Genomic DNA, 17,641 nt, shown 5'->3' with positions numbered 1-17,641 from the left:
GCTAGTCCAGCCTGTGTGTGGGCACCTTGCTGGGGGACTCGGATCCCTGGGCCTGCCTCCAGCCCGTGGGTCTGGCCAGGGCATCTCGGATGTCAGAGCCTGGCTGTGGTTAAGCAGTGCCCCCACATTCTGTGGCCCAGGGCTGTTTGCCTGGTGTGGACTTAGCTGGGCCCCAGCCAGCCCCTGCAGCCATGATAGGCATCGGGCGGCCTTCACAGCTCACTGCCTCCCTTCCTGCTCGGCCACACTGGGCCCTTCCCACAGGCAGGGGCAGCCAGGGAGGGGAGCCTGGGGGACCCTTGTACCTAGCTAATCACTCCTGTCCCCCGGAGCTGGCCATACCTCTGTACTCACCTGGGAATGGCCCCAGGGAGGGCAGTTCCTACCTGTGCCTGGCTCCCCAAGCTGGACCAGCCGGGCTGGGGCCAGTCGGAGCAGGACCTAAGGCTGCCCCATTAATTGTGCTAAGGCAGCAGATAGCATCGGCCGTCCGCCCCACGATGGGGCATTGAGAGGCCAAGTCCAGAGCCGGGGTGTGGGCCAGCCCGGTGGGAAGTGCTGGGACATCCATAGGGGCTGACCCCCTCCCTTCCTGGAGATTCCCAGAGAGTCCAAGGGAGACCCGCTCTGCCTTGGTCCTCCACTGACACCTTCTGTGTCTCTGTTCCCAGATTTCTCATCACCCGCCAGGCAGACGTGAGCTTGGGGGCATCAGCCCAGTTTCACAGGTGTAGAAGCAGGACCCAACCCTGCCAGTTTGGGGGAGGGCCAGGATGAACCCCTGGAGATTCCCCACCCCAGACCTGGTGAATGACCCAGCCCACGTGCAAGGGGTACAGCTCCTTTCCCCGCTTTCCTGAGGGCCTGACCCCGTGGTCCTACTGGGGGAGTGTGGGTGAGGCTGCCTCACATGGATGTTTGCTCGGGGCCTCTGAGGGATGCTAGCCCCAGGCAGGAGCCCCCGCCCCCCACCTCTCTGAGCAGGAGCACATAGAGAGGCCTTGGAAAGCCCCACAGCTTCACCCTGCAGGGGTTGGAAGTCTCCAGGGGCTTCATGGGGGCAATGGCCAGAGCCTTGGGCTGCCCCCGAGAAGGGTTACTTTCCTTGGCTGAAGGAAGGTAGAGTTCCCTGGGCAGAGGAGTTTGAGAAACACTGCCCCTCTGTCACCGTCTTCCGACCCCCAGCCTCTCCCCCGACCCCAACACACCTTGAGACCTCCCAATCCCCGGGGGCTCATGGAGGCCTCAGAGCAAAACCTGCAGCAGCCTTCACAGGTCCCATATTCCCCAGAATTGTGTTCCAGGGGCCACATCTGGAAAAAGGAGACCTGGATCCATGGCTGCTTGCTGAGCTTATAGATGGGGCCAGCACTCAGGACCTGGTGGAACTAGGTTTGAAGCCTGCTCCCCACCCCCGTGCCTCAGTTTCCTCAAGTGTGAAATGGTAGTACACCAGCACTCCTAGAAGAGCGGGGGGACAGGGGTCACCTCTGCTTGGCCCATACTGACACCATTTCTCTCACAGCCCTGCACTGGGCCCAGCCTCAAGACCTCGGCTCAGAGCAGCTGACACTGTGACCCCTAGCCACACACCAGTCTGTCTTCTGGTCTCCTTAGCCTCCCCAACCCGCTGGCAGGCTCATGGCCTGCTCTGTGAGATGGACCCACCCAGAAACCCTGCTCGCTCCTACTGCTTGGGCAGATCCTGGTGACTTCAGGGACTGCAGGAGGACCCCGGGATCTGTCTTGCTCCCTGGACAGCCTGCCTTTTTTTTTTTTTTTTTTTTAAGAATTTATTTATTTATTTGAGAGACAGAGAATACAAGGAGGCAGAGAGGCAGGCAGAGAGAGAGGGGGAAGCAGGCTCCCCGCTGAGCAGAGAGCCCGATGTGGGACTCGATCCCAGGACCCTGAGAGCATGACCTGAACCAAAGGCAGAGGCTTTAATCCACTGAGCCACCCAGGTGCCCGACGGCCTGCTTTTCATGACGGCTGGGGTGTGCCTGTGCCCTGAGCCCGCATGATGGACCTCGAAGGACAGTCCATCTGCCACCTGCCAGGGGCCAGAGCCTTCGTGCCGGAGGATGTGGCTCTGATAGCTCTGGGCTCATAGTGGTCAGCAATCTTGTCCGTGGGGCTGTCCACGCACTTCAGCACACTGCCCAAGCCCCCCAGGGCCACTGGGTCACGGTGGGCGCCTTCTCAGCCCCCAGGGGGCTGGCTGCGGAGGCTGCCAGCCACCTTCTGGTGAAAGACTCCATGCCCGGGGCCATGCACTGTGTCCCGCTGAGTCCTGCCTTGCAGCCACGGGCCCCAGTCTCCACATTGGGGCTGGAGGGTCCCCACTGGGTGGGCCCGGGGCCCGATAGGGGCCGTACCATGAGCAAGGAGTTCAGGGATGTACGGTTGGTGGGCAGTGTCTGCCAGCCCCTGGGCTCCCTGGGGGCTCTGACAGGGCATGACTTTGGCAACCCTGGGGGTGTGTGCACTGATGTGGATGGCAGCGTGACCCTCTTCCCTTTTTTTTTTTTTTTAAGATTTTATTATTTATTTGACAGAGAGATCACAAGTAGGCAGAGAGGCAGGCAGAGAGAGAGAGGAGGAAGCAGGCTCCCCGCTGAGCAGAGAGCCCGATGTGGGACTCGATCCCAGGACCCTGAGATCATGACCTGAGTGGAAGGCAGCGGCTTAACCCACTGAGCCACACAGGCGCCCCGTGACCCTCTTCCCTAAGGTCCGTGCCCATCTGCCTGGTGTCCGAGGGGCTGAGGCACTGTGGTTTGTACGCCCCAGGGCCAGCTCGTGGTTGCAGGTGTGGGGGATGGCGCCATCAAAGTGTACTAGTACTGCTCGAGGCTGGCCTGGCCTGTGGGCTCCCATCTGAGCCTGGTGCACCCCCCGGGGCCCCAGGGCCACTGTGGGAGAGACACTGGGGGTTGGCTGCGCCCCCCCGGACTGCTGGCCACCCCTCCCTGAACTGGAGCTCCTGCTCGCCCAGGTCCCAGCTGCCTTCTGCCTTCATCCTGGAGTTGGTTCAGACTTCATTGGCAGCCACCAACCAGCTGCCTCCCAGCCTCCAAAGCTGGGCCCTCTGCACACCCCAGGTTAGAGTGCCCGAGCACTCACGGCCCCCATGTCCACTCAAGCCATGGCCCTGCTGGTCCAGGGCCCAGAAGGCCCGAGCTTTGGGCCCAGCCCCTGAAGCCTGCCGACCTTGCGCTGGGCCGGCTGCCAGCATTCCCCCAGGCAACCAGTCTGGCCAGGTGCCCCAGTCCCAGCGTCCTAATCAGGCAGAAGCAGGCAGGGCGGGGGAAACTGGGCTGGGCTGGGCAGGGCAGGGCAGGGCAGGGAAGCAGCCCCTCACTATCCCCCATCTTCAGAGGCACCCCAGGTGCCAAGCCTCTTGCAGCTTCTCTGGGCCTACCTGAGGTAAGGCAATGAAGAAGAGGGGCAGCCCCAGAGGCACCCTGGGGTGGCACATGGCTGGGCTGGGAGCCTCCACACCCCTGATCCACTTCTCCAGGGTGAGACCCTCTCTCAGGCTGAACCTGCGTTTTCTTCTCTGCAAACCAGGAACAAAGGGCTCCCAGCTCATGGGTGGAGCATGCTGGGAAGGTTCCAGGTGGTGGTTAAGCCAGAAGAGCCTCCCTTTGAGGAAGGACTCCTGTTACTTAGGATCCATGAGCAAATGGGGCTCCAATGGGGTGGGGACATGAGGGTGGGACTCTGCGTTTGGGGCCCAGACAGGATCCTAGTTCCAGTGTGAGGTCTCAGTGGGAAGGGGACAATGCCTGGTCCACCTGTCACCAGAACATTGCCTCTGACAAGGTCCCCTGCATATGAACCAGCCCGTGTGGGTGGTGGGATCTCAGTGGTCAGCATAAGGAGGCACAAACACTGCGTGCTCCATGAGTGCTGTTTTTGCTCCTGGTCACGGGGATATTGTTTCCTGGAGCGGGAGAGGCTAGGGACCCCTCTGGCGACCAAACCAGATGACTGCAGCCTCTGGGCTGACCCACGGGGGTCCAGCCTTCCTAGCCCACTGGGCCCTGGGGGGATCTGGGGGCGTCCCTTTGCAGAGACCGTTGTTGGAGGTGGCCGGTCTGGAGCTGGGGAGGCAGCTCCTCTGGAACCCTACACAGGGCTTGGGGGTCCTTTCACCCTGGGAGGGTGGTGGCAAGGTGAGGTCAGGGACCATCAAAGCCAGGTCCACCAGGTCCCTCAGATGAGGAAATGGGGGATGGGGGAGGTTTGGCAGCTAAGAGAAGGTGGGGGACTGGAAGGCGGGAGTGCTGGGGACACTGCAGGGGGACTGGAGGAGGTACAAGAGTTCTGTGGAGGACAAGGACACTGAGGAGGGCAAGGACACTGAGGGTGTGAGACAAGAACAGTGGGGGGGGGCGAGGACGCTGGAGGAGGCAAGGACAGTGGGGGGCAAGGATGCTGGAGGGGATAGTGGGGGACAAGGACAGTACTGGTGGGAGACAGGGACGCTGGTGGGGCACAAGGACACGGGGGTGGGGAACAGGGACACTGAGGGGCAAGGGCCTGCTGGGCGGAAGGACAAGGACGCTGCGCGCACGGGTCAGACGCCGGAGACTGGAACGTTGCGTGCGCGGAACGCTCGGGCGGGGTCCGCGGGCTGCTCGGGCGCCTTTGGGGAACGGACCGTCGCGCGGCAACACCGGGAGCCGGCGGAAATGGGGCTCGGGTCCCGCGGCGCGGCAGCGGCGGGGCTGGGGGCGGCGAGTGCTGCGGTCCGTCCAGGCCCGCCCGACGCGGTCCGCCACCCCGTCCCGACCCTGCCGCCCGAGGGCGCGGCCCGGGCGAGCAGCCGGTGAGAACTGCGGGGCGCGGGCCGGCGTCCGTGCGGACGACCTTGGGGCGCCGCCCCCGGCTCCGGAGCCTCCGTTTCCTCCTCCGCGAAGCGGCGGCGCGGCCGGCCGCGGGCCCCGGGGTCGGGGTGTCGGGGTGCGGCCCGCGGCCGGCCCGCGGCGGACCGGGAAGGGCGGTCAGCGGGGCACGAGGCCGGGGCGGGGAGTTCGCGCCCCCGGGGGCGGGGGGGCCGTCGGAGGAGCCGAAGTCGCGACCGCGCTCCCGGGTCCGCTGGACCAGCCGCAGGCGACCCGGGTGCGGGCGGGGTCGGGTGAGTGGGGCGGTGACGGGGTGGGGGGCGGTCTGCAGTGCCCGGGGAGCACGGCCTCCCTGCCCAGCGTCTGCGGCCCCGGGGTCCGGAGCGGGGCTGCCCGCCGCGGGGACCGTCGGGAGGGGCCCGGCGCCCCGACACACCCGGCCTCACCAGCCCGCGCCGTGGCTTCGGATCGCGGTGCTCGACGCAGGCGGGTGCACGAGCCCCGCCCCTCCGCTCTTCCCCGCCCTCCTTCCCCCCCCGCCCTCCTTCCCCCCCCGCCCCCGGCTCCCCGCGTCTCCCGCTCCCCCTCCCCCTCCCTCCCCCGCTCCCACCCGCCCCCTTCCTCCCCCCACCCCCCCCCCCGCTCCCCGCGTCTCCCGCTCCCCCTTCCCCTCCCTCCCCCCCCCGCTCCTCCGCTCCCCGCCCCCCGCTATCGATCGCGCGCGCTTTCTTCTCTCCTTGGGCGTCGGGTCGGAGCCGCAGTCTCTGTGATCCGGCTCCGGAGGCTGCGGCGGGGCGAGTCGGATCGCCCCCCCGCCCCGCCGAGACAGCGGCAGCTCCTGGGCTCCTCCGCCTCCGCAGGCACAGGACGGCCGCGGCCGCTTCTTCTCGCGGAGGACTTTGTAGATGAAGCGCCGGGCGCACAAAGAGAGGCGCGGCCGGCGCACCCGCTCGCTCTCGGGCTGTTCTTCTTGCCTCGGCTGCTAGGAAAGGGGCCCCAGGTGGGCTGAGCCGCTGTGTGTCCGGCGCGAGGGGCGTTGTGCCGCCCGGTCCCCCGCGGTGGTCCGCGAGCCGGGAGCCCCAGGTCCCTCGCAGCACAATGGCCGGGCCGTCTCACCTCGCCCGTGCCGGGAGGGTTGGTTAGGAAAGTGGGCCCCCGTGACGGCTACAGCAGCTTCGCCGGGGCGGCTGTGGGGCTCCAGGTTCTCCACGGCGAACGCCTGCTGCCGCTTGCCCTCTCTAGTGTCTGGCCGGGAGGGACCTTTGGGAGGGATCCGCTTCAGCTGGAATCCCCAGCTGTGAGAGGCCTCCAACTCCCAGCCCCCTCTGGCCTCCCTGCAGGGAGGGAGGGCAGCTGGACCCGTGACCTCTTTTTTTTTTTTTTTAAGATTTTATTTATTTATTTGACAGAGAGATCACAAGTAGGCAGAGAGGCAGGCAGAAAGAGGGGGAAGCAGGCCCCCTGCTGAGCGGAGAGCCCGATGCGGGGGCTCAATTCCAGGACCCTGAGATCATGATCTGAGCGGAAGGCAGAGTCTGAACCCACTGAGCCACTCAGGTGCCCCAGACCAGTGACCTCTTAAGCCTGGGGCTTTTGTGTCTGTGTAAGGCCCCTCCCAGAACCCCCCAGCCGACAGGACATTGGTGACATGTCCCGCCATCACAACGTGTGTGTCCCCACAGGCCTGGGGAGCAGTGGGGCCTGGAGGTCTCAGGTACCATCCAAGGCTTGTGTCTCTCCTGAGGGACATGTGGGCTCCAGCTTGAGGGTCTTAGCTCAGGGTGGCTGCTGCATCCTTTGTGCCAACAAGGTGGGGACAGCCAGCATCTGAGAAAGCTTGCTCAGGCCTTGGCTGAAGGACGGCTTGCTGCCCTCCATCTTGAGGGGCTTGGCTTGGTTCTTGCTGAGGAGCCTGCATGTGACCTGACCTCTGGGTAGGGCGGGGTGCAGGGTCCCACAGAAATTGGGCCGGTCTTGCTGCTGAGAGGTCACATGAAGGTTGTGAGAGGTGGGGAAGGTTCATGGCCCTCAGCCTGAGAGAAGGCTGTGGGGAGCTTGCTGTCCTCCAGGGTCGCTGTGTTTGGACAGCTGCCCAGCTCCAGTGTGATGAGAGAAGTCGGGCCCTGCTGGGAACCCAGCTCAGAAATGGCGCATGGGCACAGCCCAAGGCTGGGGGGGGGGGTCCACGCGAGCCCCGAGACTCCTGCGGGGACTCAACGGACAGGGGGTGGGCGTGGGGCGCAGGCACGTCTCCCGGTATGTGCTGGGGCTCTTGCACAGCGTCCACGGAGACCAGCAGCATGTCTGGTTTCCCTCAGCGCAGCAGCGATCCAATTAGGTTTCGGTCGTTCCCCTCGCTAGGTTAGTAAGGAAATCGAGGTTCCTCAGACTCCATGTGCACTGCTCTAATTGTTAATGGGACCGTGTGTGTTTCCACGTGGTACACGTAGCAAGCTCTCACCGGTTTCCTTGGAAACAAGAACAAAGCCCTCACGTTCAGCCCTGCACCCCCTCGTGAGTGGTCCGGGGGGTCAGGCCTGTCTCCTCACCCTGTTTTGGGGGGAAGTGTTGGCCAGCCTGGGGTGGGGGTGGGGCCGTGCCCACGTGAGATGTGCCACTGGGGTCCTGCCAGCCTCTGTGATCAAACCCAAGGCTGGGTGCTGGAGACTCCGTGAGGGCCCAACCCGTGGGCCCCATGGCCCTGGGCCGTGGAGGCGGCGGCAGTGGCGGCGGCAGCGCCCCTGGACTGATACTCTCCCCTCTCTTGCAGCCCGCACGGCATGGTGGTCAAGGCCTTCTTCCCCACATGCTGCGCCTCGGCCGACAGCGGCCTGCTGGTAGGACGGTGGGTCCCGGAGCAGAGCAGCGCCGTGGTCCTGGCCGTGGTGCACTTTCCCTTCATCCCCATCCAGGTGAAGGAGCTGCTGGCCCAGGTGCATCAGGCCGGCCGCGTGGGGCTGGCTGTGCTGGGCACCTGGTGCCACCGACGCCAGGAGGCTGAGGAGCGCCTGGGGCCCTTCCTGGAGGGCCTGGGCGCCATCTTCTCCCACGAGCCCTGGCTGCAGCTGTGCCGGGAGCGGACCAGCGGGCTCTGGAGCTGCAAGGCCACCCGCCAGCAGGGGCCCGCCCGCCCCGGCGTCAAGGACCAGGTCATGCTCGTATTCTACGACCAGCGCCAGGTGCTGCTGTCCCAGCTGCACCCACCCTCAGCGCTGCCCGACCGCCAGGCGGGGGACGCCACGGCCAGCGCTGAGGGCTTGGCTGCCGTCTTCGACACGGTGGCGCGCAGTGAGGCGCTCTTCCGGAGCGACCGCTTTGACGAGGGCCCTGTGCGGCTGAGCCACTGGCAGTCGGAGGGCGTGGAGGCAAGCATCCTTGCGGAGCTGGCAAAGCGGGCCTCAGGGCCAGTCTGCCTGCTGCTGGCCTGCCTGCTGTCACTCATCTCAGCTGCCCGCACCTGCCGGTACATGCCCCTGGGGCCGGGGCGGGAGGAGGCGGCTGCTGAGCGGGAGGCCCACCACTCAGGGTGCGGACCCGTGGAGGCCCAGATGCGCCCTGAGTCTCCCACTTCCATCTCCTGTTCCCTCCCCCAATATCCACAGGGGCGTCTGGGGGGCATTGCTCCCCAGGCACAGCAGACTCCCTTGGCCGCCTCCGCGTTTACATGGGACCCAGCGGGTAGCCATCCAGTGGACTCCAGGTGGCTCAGTCCCCTGCAGGGTGAATGAGACCGTGAACAGACGCAGGGTGTTGCCGACCAACGGCTGGTGCCTGCACGGCCCAGTGCCTGGGAGCTGTCCTCCTAAAGGCGTGCAGGTCCCTCCTGCTTCCCTGGCCCTGGTGGGCCCGTGTCCCCTGGAATACTGGCTGCGGCCCCGTCCCGGGGGTAGTCCTTGAGGGCCCAGGGAATGCTGGGGTGGCACCGGCTGTTCCGGCCTCAGGGCCCCTCCCTCTGTAGAGAAGCCAGCTCCCCGATGGTGCCCTACTTAGGTCCTGGGGTTCCAGCTGTCCAGTTTGGGGACTGGCCTCGCCTGCTGACCTGGGGCTGTGGAGCACTCTGGCCTGTCTTGGCAGAGCCCCTGGGCAGCTATTTATGGACGGTGCCTTGGGTTGAGGGCTGCAGGGAACCTGGACATGAACTGTGGGTTTGGGATTGTCACAACCCCCTGGACTGAGTTACAGGAAAGTGAGCGTCAGCCGAAGTGCAGTCTTGGGGCTGGTCCTTAGCTGTTACACCTTCCGAGGACTTGAGAAAGGTTAGCGATGCTGGTGTGGCCCTGACCCTGATCGGCTCATCGGCTCGAGCCGTGGGGAGAGCGCAGCGGCAGTCGTGTGTGGCATCGCCATTGCTGTGCAGGAGAGAAGCCCCCTGGCCCTTTAGGGCAACCCCAGGGATGCTATTGGGCCCTGCTACCCTGGGCTGGTTGGAGCCTCAGGGACCCTGCCGTGCGGGTGGGGGTTGAGGGCTCGGTGCAGACAGTGCAGGGCTGCCTTCCACTTGACTGGTGTTTGGGATGGCTGTGCGGACTGTGTCTCCTTCCTGGAGCTGGCTCAGAGCTGCTTGAAGGCTTCCTCCTTCCTCCCGAGCGTCTGAGCGCCTGGCCGGGTGGCCGCTCTGCATTGGGCTCGGGCCCTGCAGATCCCTGCCTGTGGCAGCAAGGCTCTATAGGCATGTGGAACCGGGGGGCCAAGAGGGCCTTCCTTACCTTTGCCTGCACACACCTCCTCTCAGTGCCGGAACATGTGCAGAAGCGTCTTGGTGCTTCCTTTGCCTCGGGAGACATCAGTCCCATGGGGCAGCCTGATTGGCTCGCAGACCCCCGAAGAGCATCGCTCACTCAGCAGGGCAAGGCGCTAGCTAGCGGGACAGTGTGTTCTCTCCTCTCCTGGGGCGAGGCCTCAGCTCGTGACTTTGGGGGTGCCTCGAGTCACTGCTGGTGTCGCCCTGCCCCCATGGTGTCCCTGTCCCGCTGAGCTTGGGAGCGTGGCCTCCAGGGTCTTGAGGTGGGCCTGCAAAGGAGTGTTGGCGCCAGCTGAGGGGCCCCTGCTCCCTGGCAGGCAGGGGAACCGCTGCATGACCCACACGGCCACCTCTCTTGGCCCATCACAGGGTGTTCAAGCTGCGGCCGCTGTCCTTCATCTGGAGCAAGCTGTCTGTGTGTGGGCAGCTCGGGCACCGGCTGGAGCAGCTCGCGCTCGTCTTCAGCACCCAGAAGGCTGAGAGCCCCGCCCAGCTGATGAGGTGCAGGGTCTGCCTGCTTTTGTCGCGGCCAGGGGTGTCCCCCAACTTCCTCACACCACGCTTACCCACGCGGATCCCCTCTGGCCAAGCCCCCCTCACCACTCACTCCCATCGGCCCCTTCCTTCCAGGAAAGCCAACGTGCTTGTCTCTGTGCTTCTCGATGTGGCCCTCGGCCTTGCGCTGCTGTCCTGGCTTCATGGGAAGGACCGCATCGGGCAGCTGGCGGAGGCTCTCGTCCCTGTGGCTGATGTGAGTTGTTTGGGTGGAGTCTGGTCCCGATTGGAGCACCTGTGTCCCGGGGTTGGGGGTAGGGTGGGGCCCTTTCTGGGGGCAGCAGAAGCCCCTCAGCTGGCCAGAGCTGCACGCCCCTTTCCTTCTGTTGGACCAGAGGAGCAGCCCTCATCCCTGACCCCAGACAGGTCCTCAGGGCTGCGCAGCCTTGGCTTACCAGGTGCCCGCCTGCCCCCCAGGGTCACATCTTAGCTCCTGGCCTCTACTTTCCATTCTTGAAGGTGGTCATGTCTGGCGGTGGAGCCCACCCGCCTCCATCAGGCCCAGTGTCCCTGGCTCCAGGCTCTTTAGGGCACTGGCTCTGGGCTTGGCTGTCGTACAGCAAGCTGCACAGAAAGCTCCTGTGGGTCCAGGGCTGTTTGTGTGATCAGGCTCCTCCCACTGCTGACTCTGCAGTCCCCCGCTGAGTGCTGGCAGTTCGCCTGCAGGGCTCCCCCACTCCCTCTGTGATCCTTCCCCCGGTTTCCAGGATTTCCAGCCTGTTGCTCTTCCCTGCCGGGGCCAGGCCTTTGGCTTCTCTGCCTCCCTTCCTCAGAGCTGTAGGGCTTGTCTCTCCTGTTGCGAACTTGTCTTCCCTCTTGGAGCAGTCCCTCTGGCCCCTGGGGCCTCGCCTAGGCCTCCACCAGTGGCATCCTGGTCCCGGAGTGCTCGAGGGGCTGAGGCCTGGCTGGGTGGTCTTGCGCTTGCTGCTTCTGGCGCAGCCATCAACGTCTAGCTGCAGACGTGCCCTGGGCCTGCTCGTGGACAGGACCCCTCACAGGCCGAGAGCCCCCATCCGTCTTGGGGAGACCTGGTCCAGGAGGAGGGTGGGCCTGGAGGCCAGGAAGGGGCTTAGCTGCTGTACTTTGCTAACCCACGTTCTGCCTTTTGGCCGGCTTTGTCTTCAATCTCTCTTTTGTAGAACTGTGCAGAAATATAAATATTTAATTTAAAAACGAAAGCCTCTTCCTTCTGCTCAGCTCTTATCCTTTAAATATTAGATAAACTCTGTTTATAAAGAATGTTCTGTTCCTCTCTTCACTGCCGTGGCTCACACGGTGGGCAGTGGGGGATGGCAGGCGTCTGACTTGGGGAGCAGGGCTGTCATGGCCACCGCCTCCACATTGCTGATGAGGCTGGGGCCTTGGGGGCCTGTGCGCTGGGACTGGCACAGTGCCCGGCCACCCGCCTTCGTCCCTGGGTCGCCAGGGTGCTGTTCACCTCCCCTGCTTGCTTGAGAGGGCCGTCTCTGGCCCTCTCTGGACGCTGCTTCTGATGCAGACCCCATCTGTGCTTCCCTCTACAAAGCCCTCCAGCTCTCCCCCTGCTCCATGGGCCCCTGATGGGCTCGACACCCTCAGGGTCTCCTGGGTTCACCCACCCAGCTCAGGCCCTCGGAGGTGCCATGCCAGGTGGTGGGGTGTGGTCCTCAGCCGAGGGGCTCCCTCTATAAGATTCATGGTAAACTGGGGTCTGTCCCACCTCTGGGCATGTGGGACCCAGCACACCTGTGGGTCCAGTGGTGAGAGGATTGAGGTGGAGGAAAGGTGATGCCCTTCAGGGCCCTTGTGGCCTGAGGACCGGGGCAGACTGTCAGCCTCGTGGGCTCTGTCTCTCAGGCCCAGGTCCCAGAGCCTCTGTGAAGAGAGGTTCCTTGGCCAGATGAGTGAAGGAGACCTCATGTGCTCAGCACATTAGGAGACACCTGGGGTGGGGGGGCCCAGACTCTCTTTGCCCTGCGCAGATGGGCTGGCTGTGCTGGGGCCCAGGCTGTAGGCTTCCTGTCCCTCCTGTGTCTCTGCAGCATGTGGCCGAGGCGCTCCAGCACCTGCTGCAGTGGCTGATGGGAGCGCCCGCTGGGCTGAAGATGAACCGGGCGCTGGACCAGGTGCTGGGCCGCTTCTTCCTGTACCACCTGCACCTGTGGATTAGTGAGTGCCCTCTGCACTGTCCCCCTCCCCCCGCCCCATCCTTGCTCTGCCGGCCTCTGGAAGTGAGGGACTGGGGAGGGGCAGGACTTCCCCCCGCTGCTTCCTCAGGGCCAACCCTGTCCCTCCAGGCTATGTCCACCTCCTTTCCCCCTTCATCGAGCACATCCTGTGGCATGTGGGCCTCTCGGCCTGCCTGGGGCTGACGGTTGCCCTGTCCACCCTGTCCGACATCATCGCCTTGCTCACCTTCCACATCTACTGCTTCTACGTCTACGGGGCCAGGTGGGTGAGCACGCCCCCCCGTGCAGCCGGTCCATGGCGGCCCCCAGCCCTGAGTGTGCGGGGGGCGGGGGGGGGGGGCTCGTGCTGGGGGTAGGTGCAGCCCTGACGCTGCCTGTGGCCCGCAGGCTGTACTGCCTGAAGATCTGCGGTCTGTCCTCGCTCTGGCGCCTCTTCCGGGGGAAGAAGTGGAACGTGCTGCGCCAGCGCGTGGACTCGTGCTCCTATGACCTTGACCAGGTTCGCGGTCGGAGGGCAGGGGAGATGGCACCGCAGCCCCAGGGAGCCTGTGGGACCCACGGGTGACTGGCCCCGTGCTCCTATCCGCCTGCTCCCTCTCCATGAGCCTGGCCAGGAGGGCTGTTCAGCTTGTGACTGGGCAGCCAGAGGGCTGAGCCTGGGGCCCGGGAGTGGTCTGCAGGGGGCCAGGTGCTCGAGGAGCCCTCAGAGTGCAGGACCTTGCCCCAGGTGGGAGGTGGGCCCTGGTGTGAGGAGGGTGCTGGGCCACTGGCAGCTTCTGGCCCGTGGGGTGTGGACGTGACCTATGCACAAGACCCGGCTCTGACTTTTTCCCTAGCATGTGCAGACCTGGTCTGCAGGGTAGACCCCGCGTGCTGCCCTGGGAGGCACGCCCTTCCTGCCGTGGGTCACAGCCCTCCCGCCTTCAGTGCACAGGCCAAACCCTGCTGGTGGTTCTGTGTCCCTGAATGTCTCCCGTGCTGGAGACAGCTGTCGTGAGCGGGTGTTCCTGAGTGTCTCAGGAAGCCCAGGTGTTCTGCTGGCAGACAGCCTGCTTCTGCCTGGTTGTCGGGGTGGGGGGGTGTGTGGTGGGGGCAGCCGCAGAGATGTGGCTCACGCTGCCCTGGGGCTGGCCCCGGCATGGGCTCCTGCCGGCGCTGACACAGTGCCACTGTCCCTGCAGCTGTTCATCGGGACTCTGCTCTTCACCGTCCTGCTCTTCCTGTTGCCCACCACAGCCCTGTACTACCTGGTGTTCACCTTGGTGAGCCGAGAGACACACAGCGCCGCTGGTGTTGCACGTGGCCCTGGGAGATCTGGCCGATGGCCCTCGGCCACAGTGCTTGGAGTGCCAGCTGTGTGCTTGGCCTGCTGGCCCAGCGGCCATGGACAGGTCACCCATGGGGCATGGCTGTTCCAGACTCTGGGTGCTGTGTGCTGGGCCCTAGAGCATGCAGGGGTCCTACCCTGGGGGGATGCCACCCACCGCTCTGGGACACACAGTTGGGTGCACGGGGGACAGGATGCAAGGGGCCAGTGGCATGCTTCCTGGGGTTCAGCTTTCCCTGCCCACTTCTCCCCTGTCCCTTCACAGCTGGGCCTCAGCGTTGGGGTGGGAGCTGTGCCCTCCCGGGATGAGTCTGGGCCCTCCCCAAGGGATTGAGCCCCTGCTCCCCCTCCGCTGTGGCCCAGGACCCTCTGGGCTGCCGCGCTCTCGGGCATGTGGCTGAGTGCTGTCTGTTACTGCAGCTCCGGCTGCTGGTGGTGGCCGTGCAGGGCCTGATCCATCTGCTCGTGGACCTCGTCAACTCCCTGCCGCTCTACTCGCTTGGCCTCCGGCTCTGCCGGCCCTACAGGCTCGCGGGTAGGTCTGTGTGTGCGGTAGGCGCGGGTGCCCCCAAGGCCCTGCCTGGAAGCCATGGTGTGCAGGGCATGGGGAGTGGGGGCGGGCAGAGACCGCCAGGTGTCCCCTGGGCCGGCTGCCTGCAGTGAGCTGGAGGGTCCAGAGGCGACAGAGGCAGCCCTTCCTGTCTCACCTGCTTTTGTGATGAGCGTGGACCTTTACCCTGACACATGTCTGCGGTGGTGTAGGTGGTACCTAAATGTGGCTCCAAGAAGCGTCCCTGTGAGCTCATGTGGGACTGGGTGTGTGGCTGGTGCCCCTCAGCCTTGGATGGGACAGGCCGGCCTAGAGGGTGCTAGAGAGCAGCTTCCCACCCCCGCCCCACACTACTGCACGGGGACAGCGCCCCCCCCCCCACTGCCCCTGGCTGTCCCCCTCTGCAGGTGGCTGCTCCTGTTTTCATGCTGACACCAACCACTAGGTCAGCCAGATGCCCCTGAGGGGAGATCATCCCCACTGAAGGGGGTGGGGGTGCTGACCTAACTGGTCCCAGCATTGTGAGTCAGCCCATTCTCGTTCAGGGGTTTTGAACACATCAGGGAACGCAGGTGTTCTTGGTACAGATCCCACCCAGCGGCTGCCCAGCCCCCATGCCAGAGCTCCCGGCAGCTGCTTCCAGCCTGCAGAGAGCCAGGGGACTTGAACCTGCGTGCTCAGTGTGCTTTGGGCCAAGTCTGCCTACCGGTGCTCTTAAATTCCCTTTGCAGGCCACGTCCCCTGCAGGCCCCCAGGTGGCCCATGCCAGGGACCCCAGCCTCTGTCCTCACTAGGGAATGCCAGGAGCGGGCAGGCAGAGAGCCCGAGACGCAGCCCCTCCCCAACCCAGCCCGAAGCCCACGGTCAGAGCAGAGTTGTTTCAGCTTCACAGCTGAGTCCACAGATGCGTCTGCCTCCTCCCAACTTTGCCCTGGGGGCTCTTCATGAATTGATAATTAGCTCCTGCTTCTCTCTTCAAGAACTTTCTGCCTCGGAAATTCCCAGGCTTGGGAGCCCCAGCTGCAGGCCAGGGGCACAGTCAACTCCGCTGACCCGGAGTTCAGCATTAGGATGCCAGCAGGGCAGCCGCACCCCTCCAAGTACCCCGTCCATTCTGGGGGAAGAGCCCCATCCCCCCTTGCAGAGCATCGCAGCCCGCGTCCCCAAGGCCCAACCGACTCTTCCCCACCTCCCAGACATGCAGCTTCTGTCTCCGTGAAGTCTGTGGAGGCTTTGATCCTGGCCCGGCAGACAGCTCAGAGAGGCAGCTGGGAAGGGGGGGGAGGTGCGGGGGGAGGCGAGCCCGGGGTGCAGCCTCCTGAGTGCAGCTCGGACACCTGGCCTCTGCTGCCACAGCCCCGGTGCCCAGCCCTGCCTCTGCAGGCACACAGGGCGGGAGGCCCGGGAGGCTATCTGCCGAGGGCCCCGTGTGCCTCACGGGCACCTTGCCATCCTCGCAGCGGGCGTGAAGTTCCGAGTCCTGGAGCACGAGGCCGGCAGGCCCCTCCGCCTCCTGATGCAGGTGAGGCTCCTGCGTGCCTCTCGTACCAGTGCACATGGATGGACCCCTCTCCCAGCCGCGGTGATGTTGCCTGTGTTCTGGGTCCCTCCGTGCTGCTCTGGGGGAGGACTACACGGGCGCGGTAGAGTTGACAGGTGGGGCCCCAAGGGAAGGCTCCCTCCTCACCCCCAAGACCTCTGGGCACCGTGACCCCTCCAGCCGGAACCTCCCTCAGCAGGATCCGGACAGGATCCCCTGTGCTGTGTCTAAAGCCTTCAGCCAGCCTGGGCTCTTGCCCTGAGCCCCACAGGCTCTCATTCCAGGAGGAAGAGCACAGGCTAGGAGGCCAAGGCTTCAGGACACACTCTTGCTCTGAGAAAGTCCTTCTGGGCTGTGGGAGTGCGCAGGCGGGTCCCCGGGTGACTCTCTGGGGGCTGCTGGGGTTGGCTGGGGGACCACATCTCCGGGAGAGAGGAGATGCTGAGCTGGCTGGGGCCCTGCGTGGTTTCCTCAGGCCTGCCTGCAGCCTGCCGGGAGGAGAGCACACCTGAGCTTGGCCCCAGCGCTCCCTCTCTAGCTGCTTAGCCTGCCCCTTGGGGACCTATAGCAGATAGCCCAGGGACCCCCAGTGAGGGACCACTAGGACCGACAAGCTGGAGCCTCAGGGATTTGGGGGGTGTAGCCCAGCTGACCACTGCCCTTGTGCTTCCAGATCAACCCCCTGCCTTACGGTCGTGTGGTACACGCCTACCGCCTGCCCAGCTGCGGCTGCCACCCCACGCACTCCTGGGGCTCCCTGTGCCGCAAGCTGTTCTTCGGGGAGCTCATCTACCCCTGGAGGCAGAGAGGGGACAAGCAGGACTGAGAGGCCCCGGTGGCCAGCCTGCCCAGCACCACTGTGTGGCCTCACTCCGCCCTCATTCTCACCGGGGGTGTGGACCGTCAGGATGGCACGCATCCCTGGTCTTGGCCGTCTCTGCCCCCAGTTGTTCAAGGCCTCTTTGTCTCCTCCTGGCTCTGAGGTGGTGGTAGGGGCGGCTGGACAGGCCACCTGGCCTGTAATCCGTCACTAGCGTGTCTGCCTCGGGACCCCCCTCCTGACCTCTTCTGATGGCACTGGCCACCCGGTACCCACCAGTCCCCCAAGGCCTGCCCAGCAGTCCCCCCACCCCTGATCACACCCAGAGCTCCCGCCTCCGCCCACCATGCCCACTCCTGGGGGTGATCTGGCGGGTCTCCCTGGTGCTCCCAGCAGCCCCACCCTGCCATGGGGTGAGGGACCCCTCCCCGGACGCACTTAGCAGTTCCTGAGGCTGACCCCCCAGCATCTCCTTGCTTGGGGCTATACTTCTGTGTCCCTGGCCGGAGCCAGCAGCCCCAATGACACAGGGCCCTCTGGGAAGCTGGCTGGGTGGCAGCGCGCTCAGCCTGGAGCATATGGGGTTTGCATGATGCCCCCTGGGGAGACTGCTTTGCAGCAGAAGCTGCCCCCAGGGCCTTCAGGCCTCTCTGTGTGAAGCCAGGCCACATGGGGTGCCCGGAACTGCCTCGCTGAAGACTGAGCACCCGTCCACCTTCCCGTCCACCTTGCTGCCCCGCGCCCATGCAGGAAGAGGCCCTCACTGGCTTCCTGCAGAAGCAGGCAGCTCCTGGGCAGTCATGTCTGTTGCCTCCCGCGTGCGGAGGGGGCGTCCTAGTGTTCAGGGCATGGAGTCCAGCTGAGGGTGTGAGCCCCAGCATGCCCAGGGGAGGAGGCCTGTGTGACCAGATGGTATCCTATGTGTTGAGACCTTTTGGACCGGGAAATGTTTGTGTGTAACGTGCGCTCTCTGACTGCGGGCCGCGGTGGGGAGCCCATGGAGGCGGCCCCCGCCCAGCCCGGTGTCTCATGGGCCAGGTCTTAGCTCGGCCTTTTTTTGCAGTGACAATAAAACCTCCCACCTGTT

General features: G+C 65.0%; 1 protein-coding gene across 5 annotated transcripts; it reads left to right on the top strand.

Annotated features, from left to right (window-relative positions):
* The first annotated feature begins 3,344 nt into the window (after positions 1-3,344).
* PIGQ (phosphatidylinositol glycan anchor biosynthesis class Q) lies at positions 3,345-17,641 on the top strand. 5 transcript variants are annotated; one of them, XM_082714006.1, is made up of 11 exons: positions 3,345-3,429; positions 7,624-8,316; positions 9,964-10,095; positions 10,225-10,345; positions 12,171-12,297; positions 12,426-12,579; positions 12,705-12,816; positions 13,499-13,579; positions 14,065-14,179; positions 15,655-15,716; positions 16,408-17,641. In XM_082714006.1, the coding sequence occupies exons 2-11, from the start codon at positions 7,634-7,636 to the stop codon at positions 16,558-16,560; spliced, it is 1,740 nt and encodes a 579-aa protein (XP_082570132.1). In that variant the 5' UTR covers positions 3,345-3,429; positions 7,624-7,633; the 3' UTR covers positions 16,561-17,641. The 5 variants fall into 5 exon arrangements, with proteins under 5 accessions (XP_082570132.1, XP_082570131.1, XP_082570129.1 ...); XM_082714005.1 differs by having other exon boundaries at positions 12,111-12,297; XM_082714003.1 differs by lacking the exon at positions 3,345-3,429 and adding an exon at positions 4,555-4,837 and having other exon boundaries at positions 12,111-12,297.

The sequence above is a fragment of the Mustela nivalis genome (genome assembly GCF_964662115.1).
Source record: "Mustela nivalis genome assembly, chromosome: 19".
In the NCBI taxonomy this organism is placed as follows: Eukaryota; Metazoa; Chordata; class Mammalia; order Carnivora; family Mustelidae; genus Mustela; species Mustela nivalis.
Note: the sequence above shows the minus strand (reverse complement) of the source record. Positions and strands in the feature narration are given on the sequence as shown.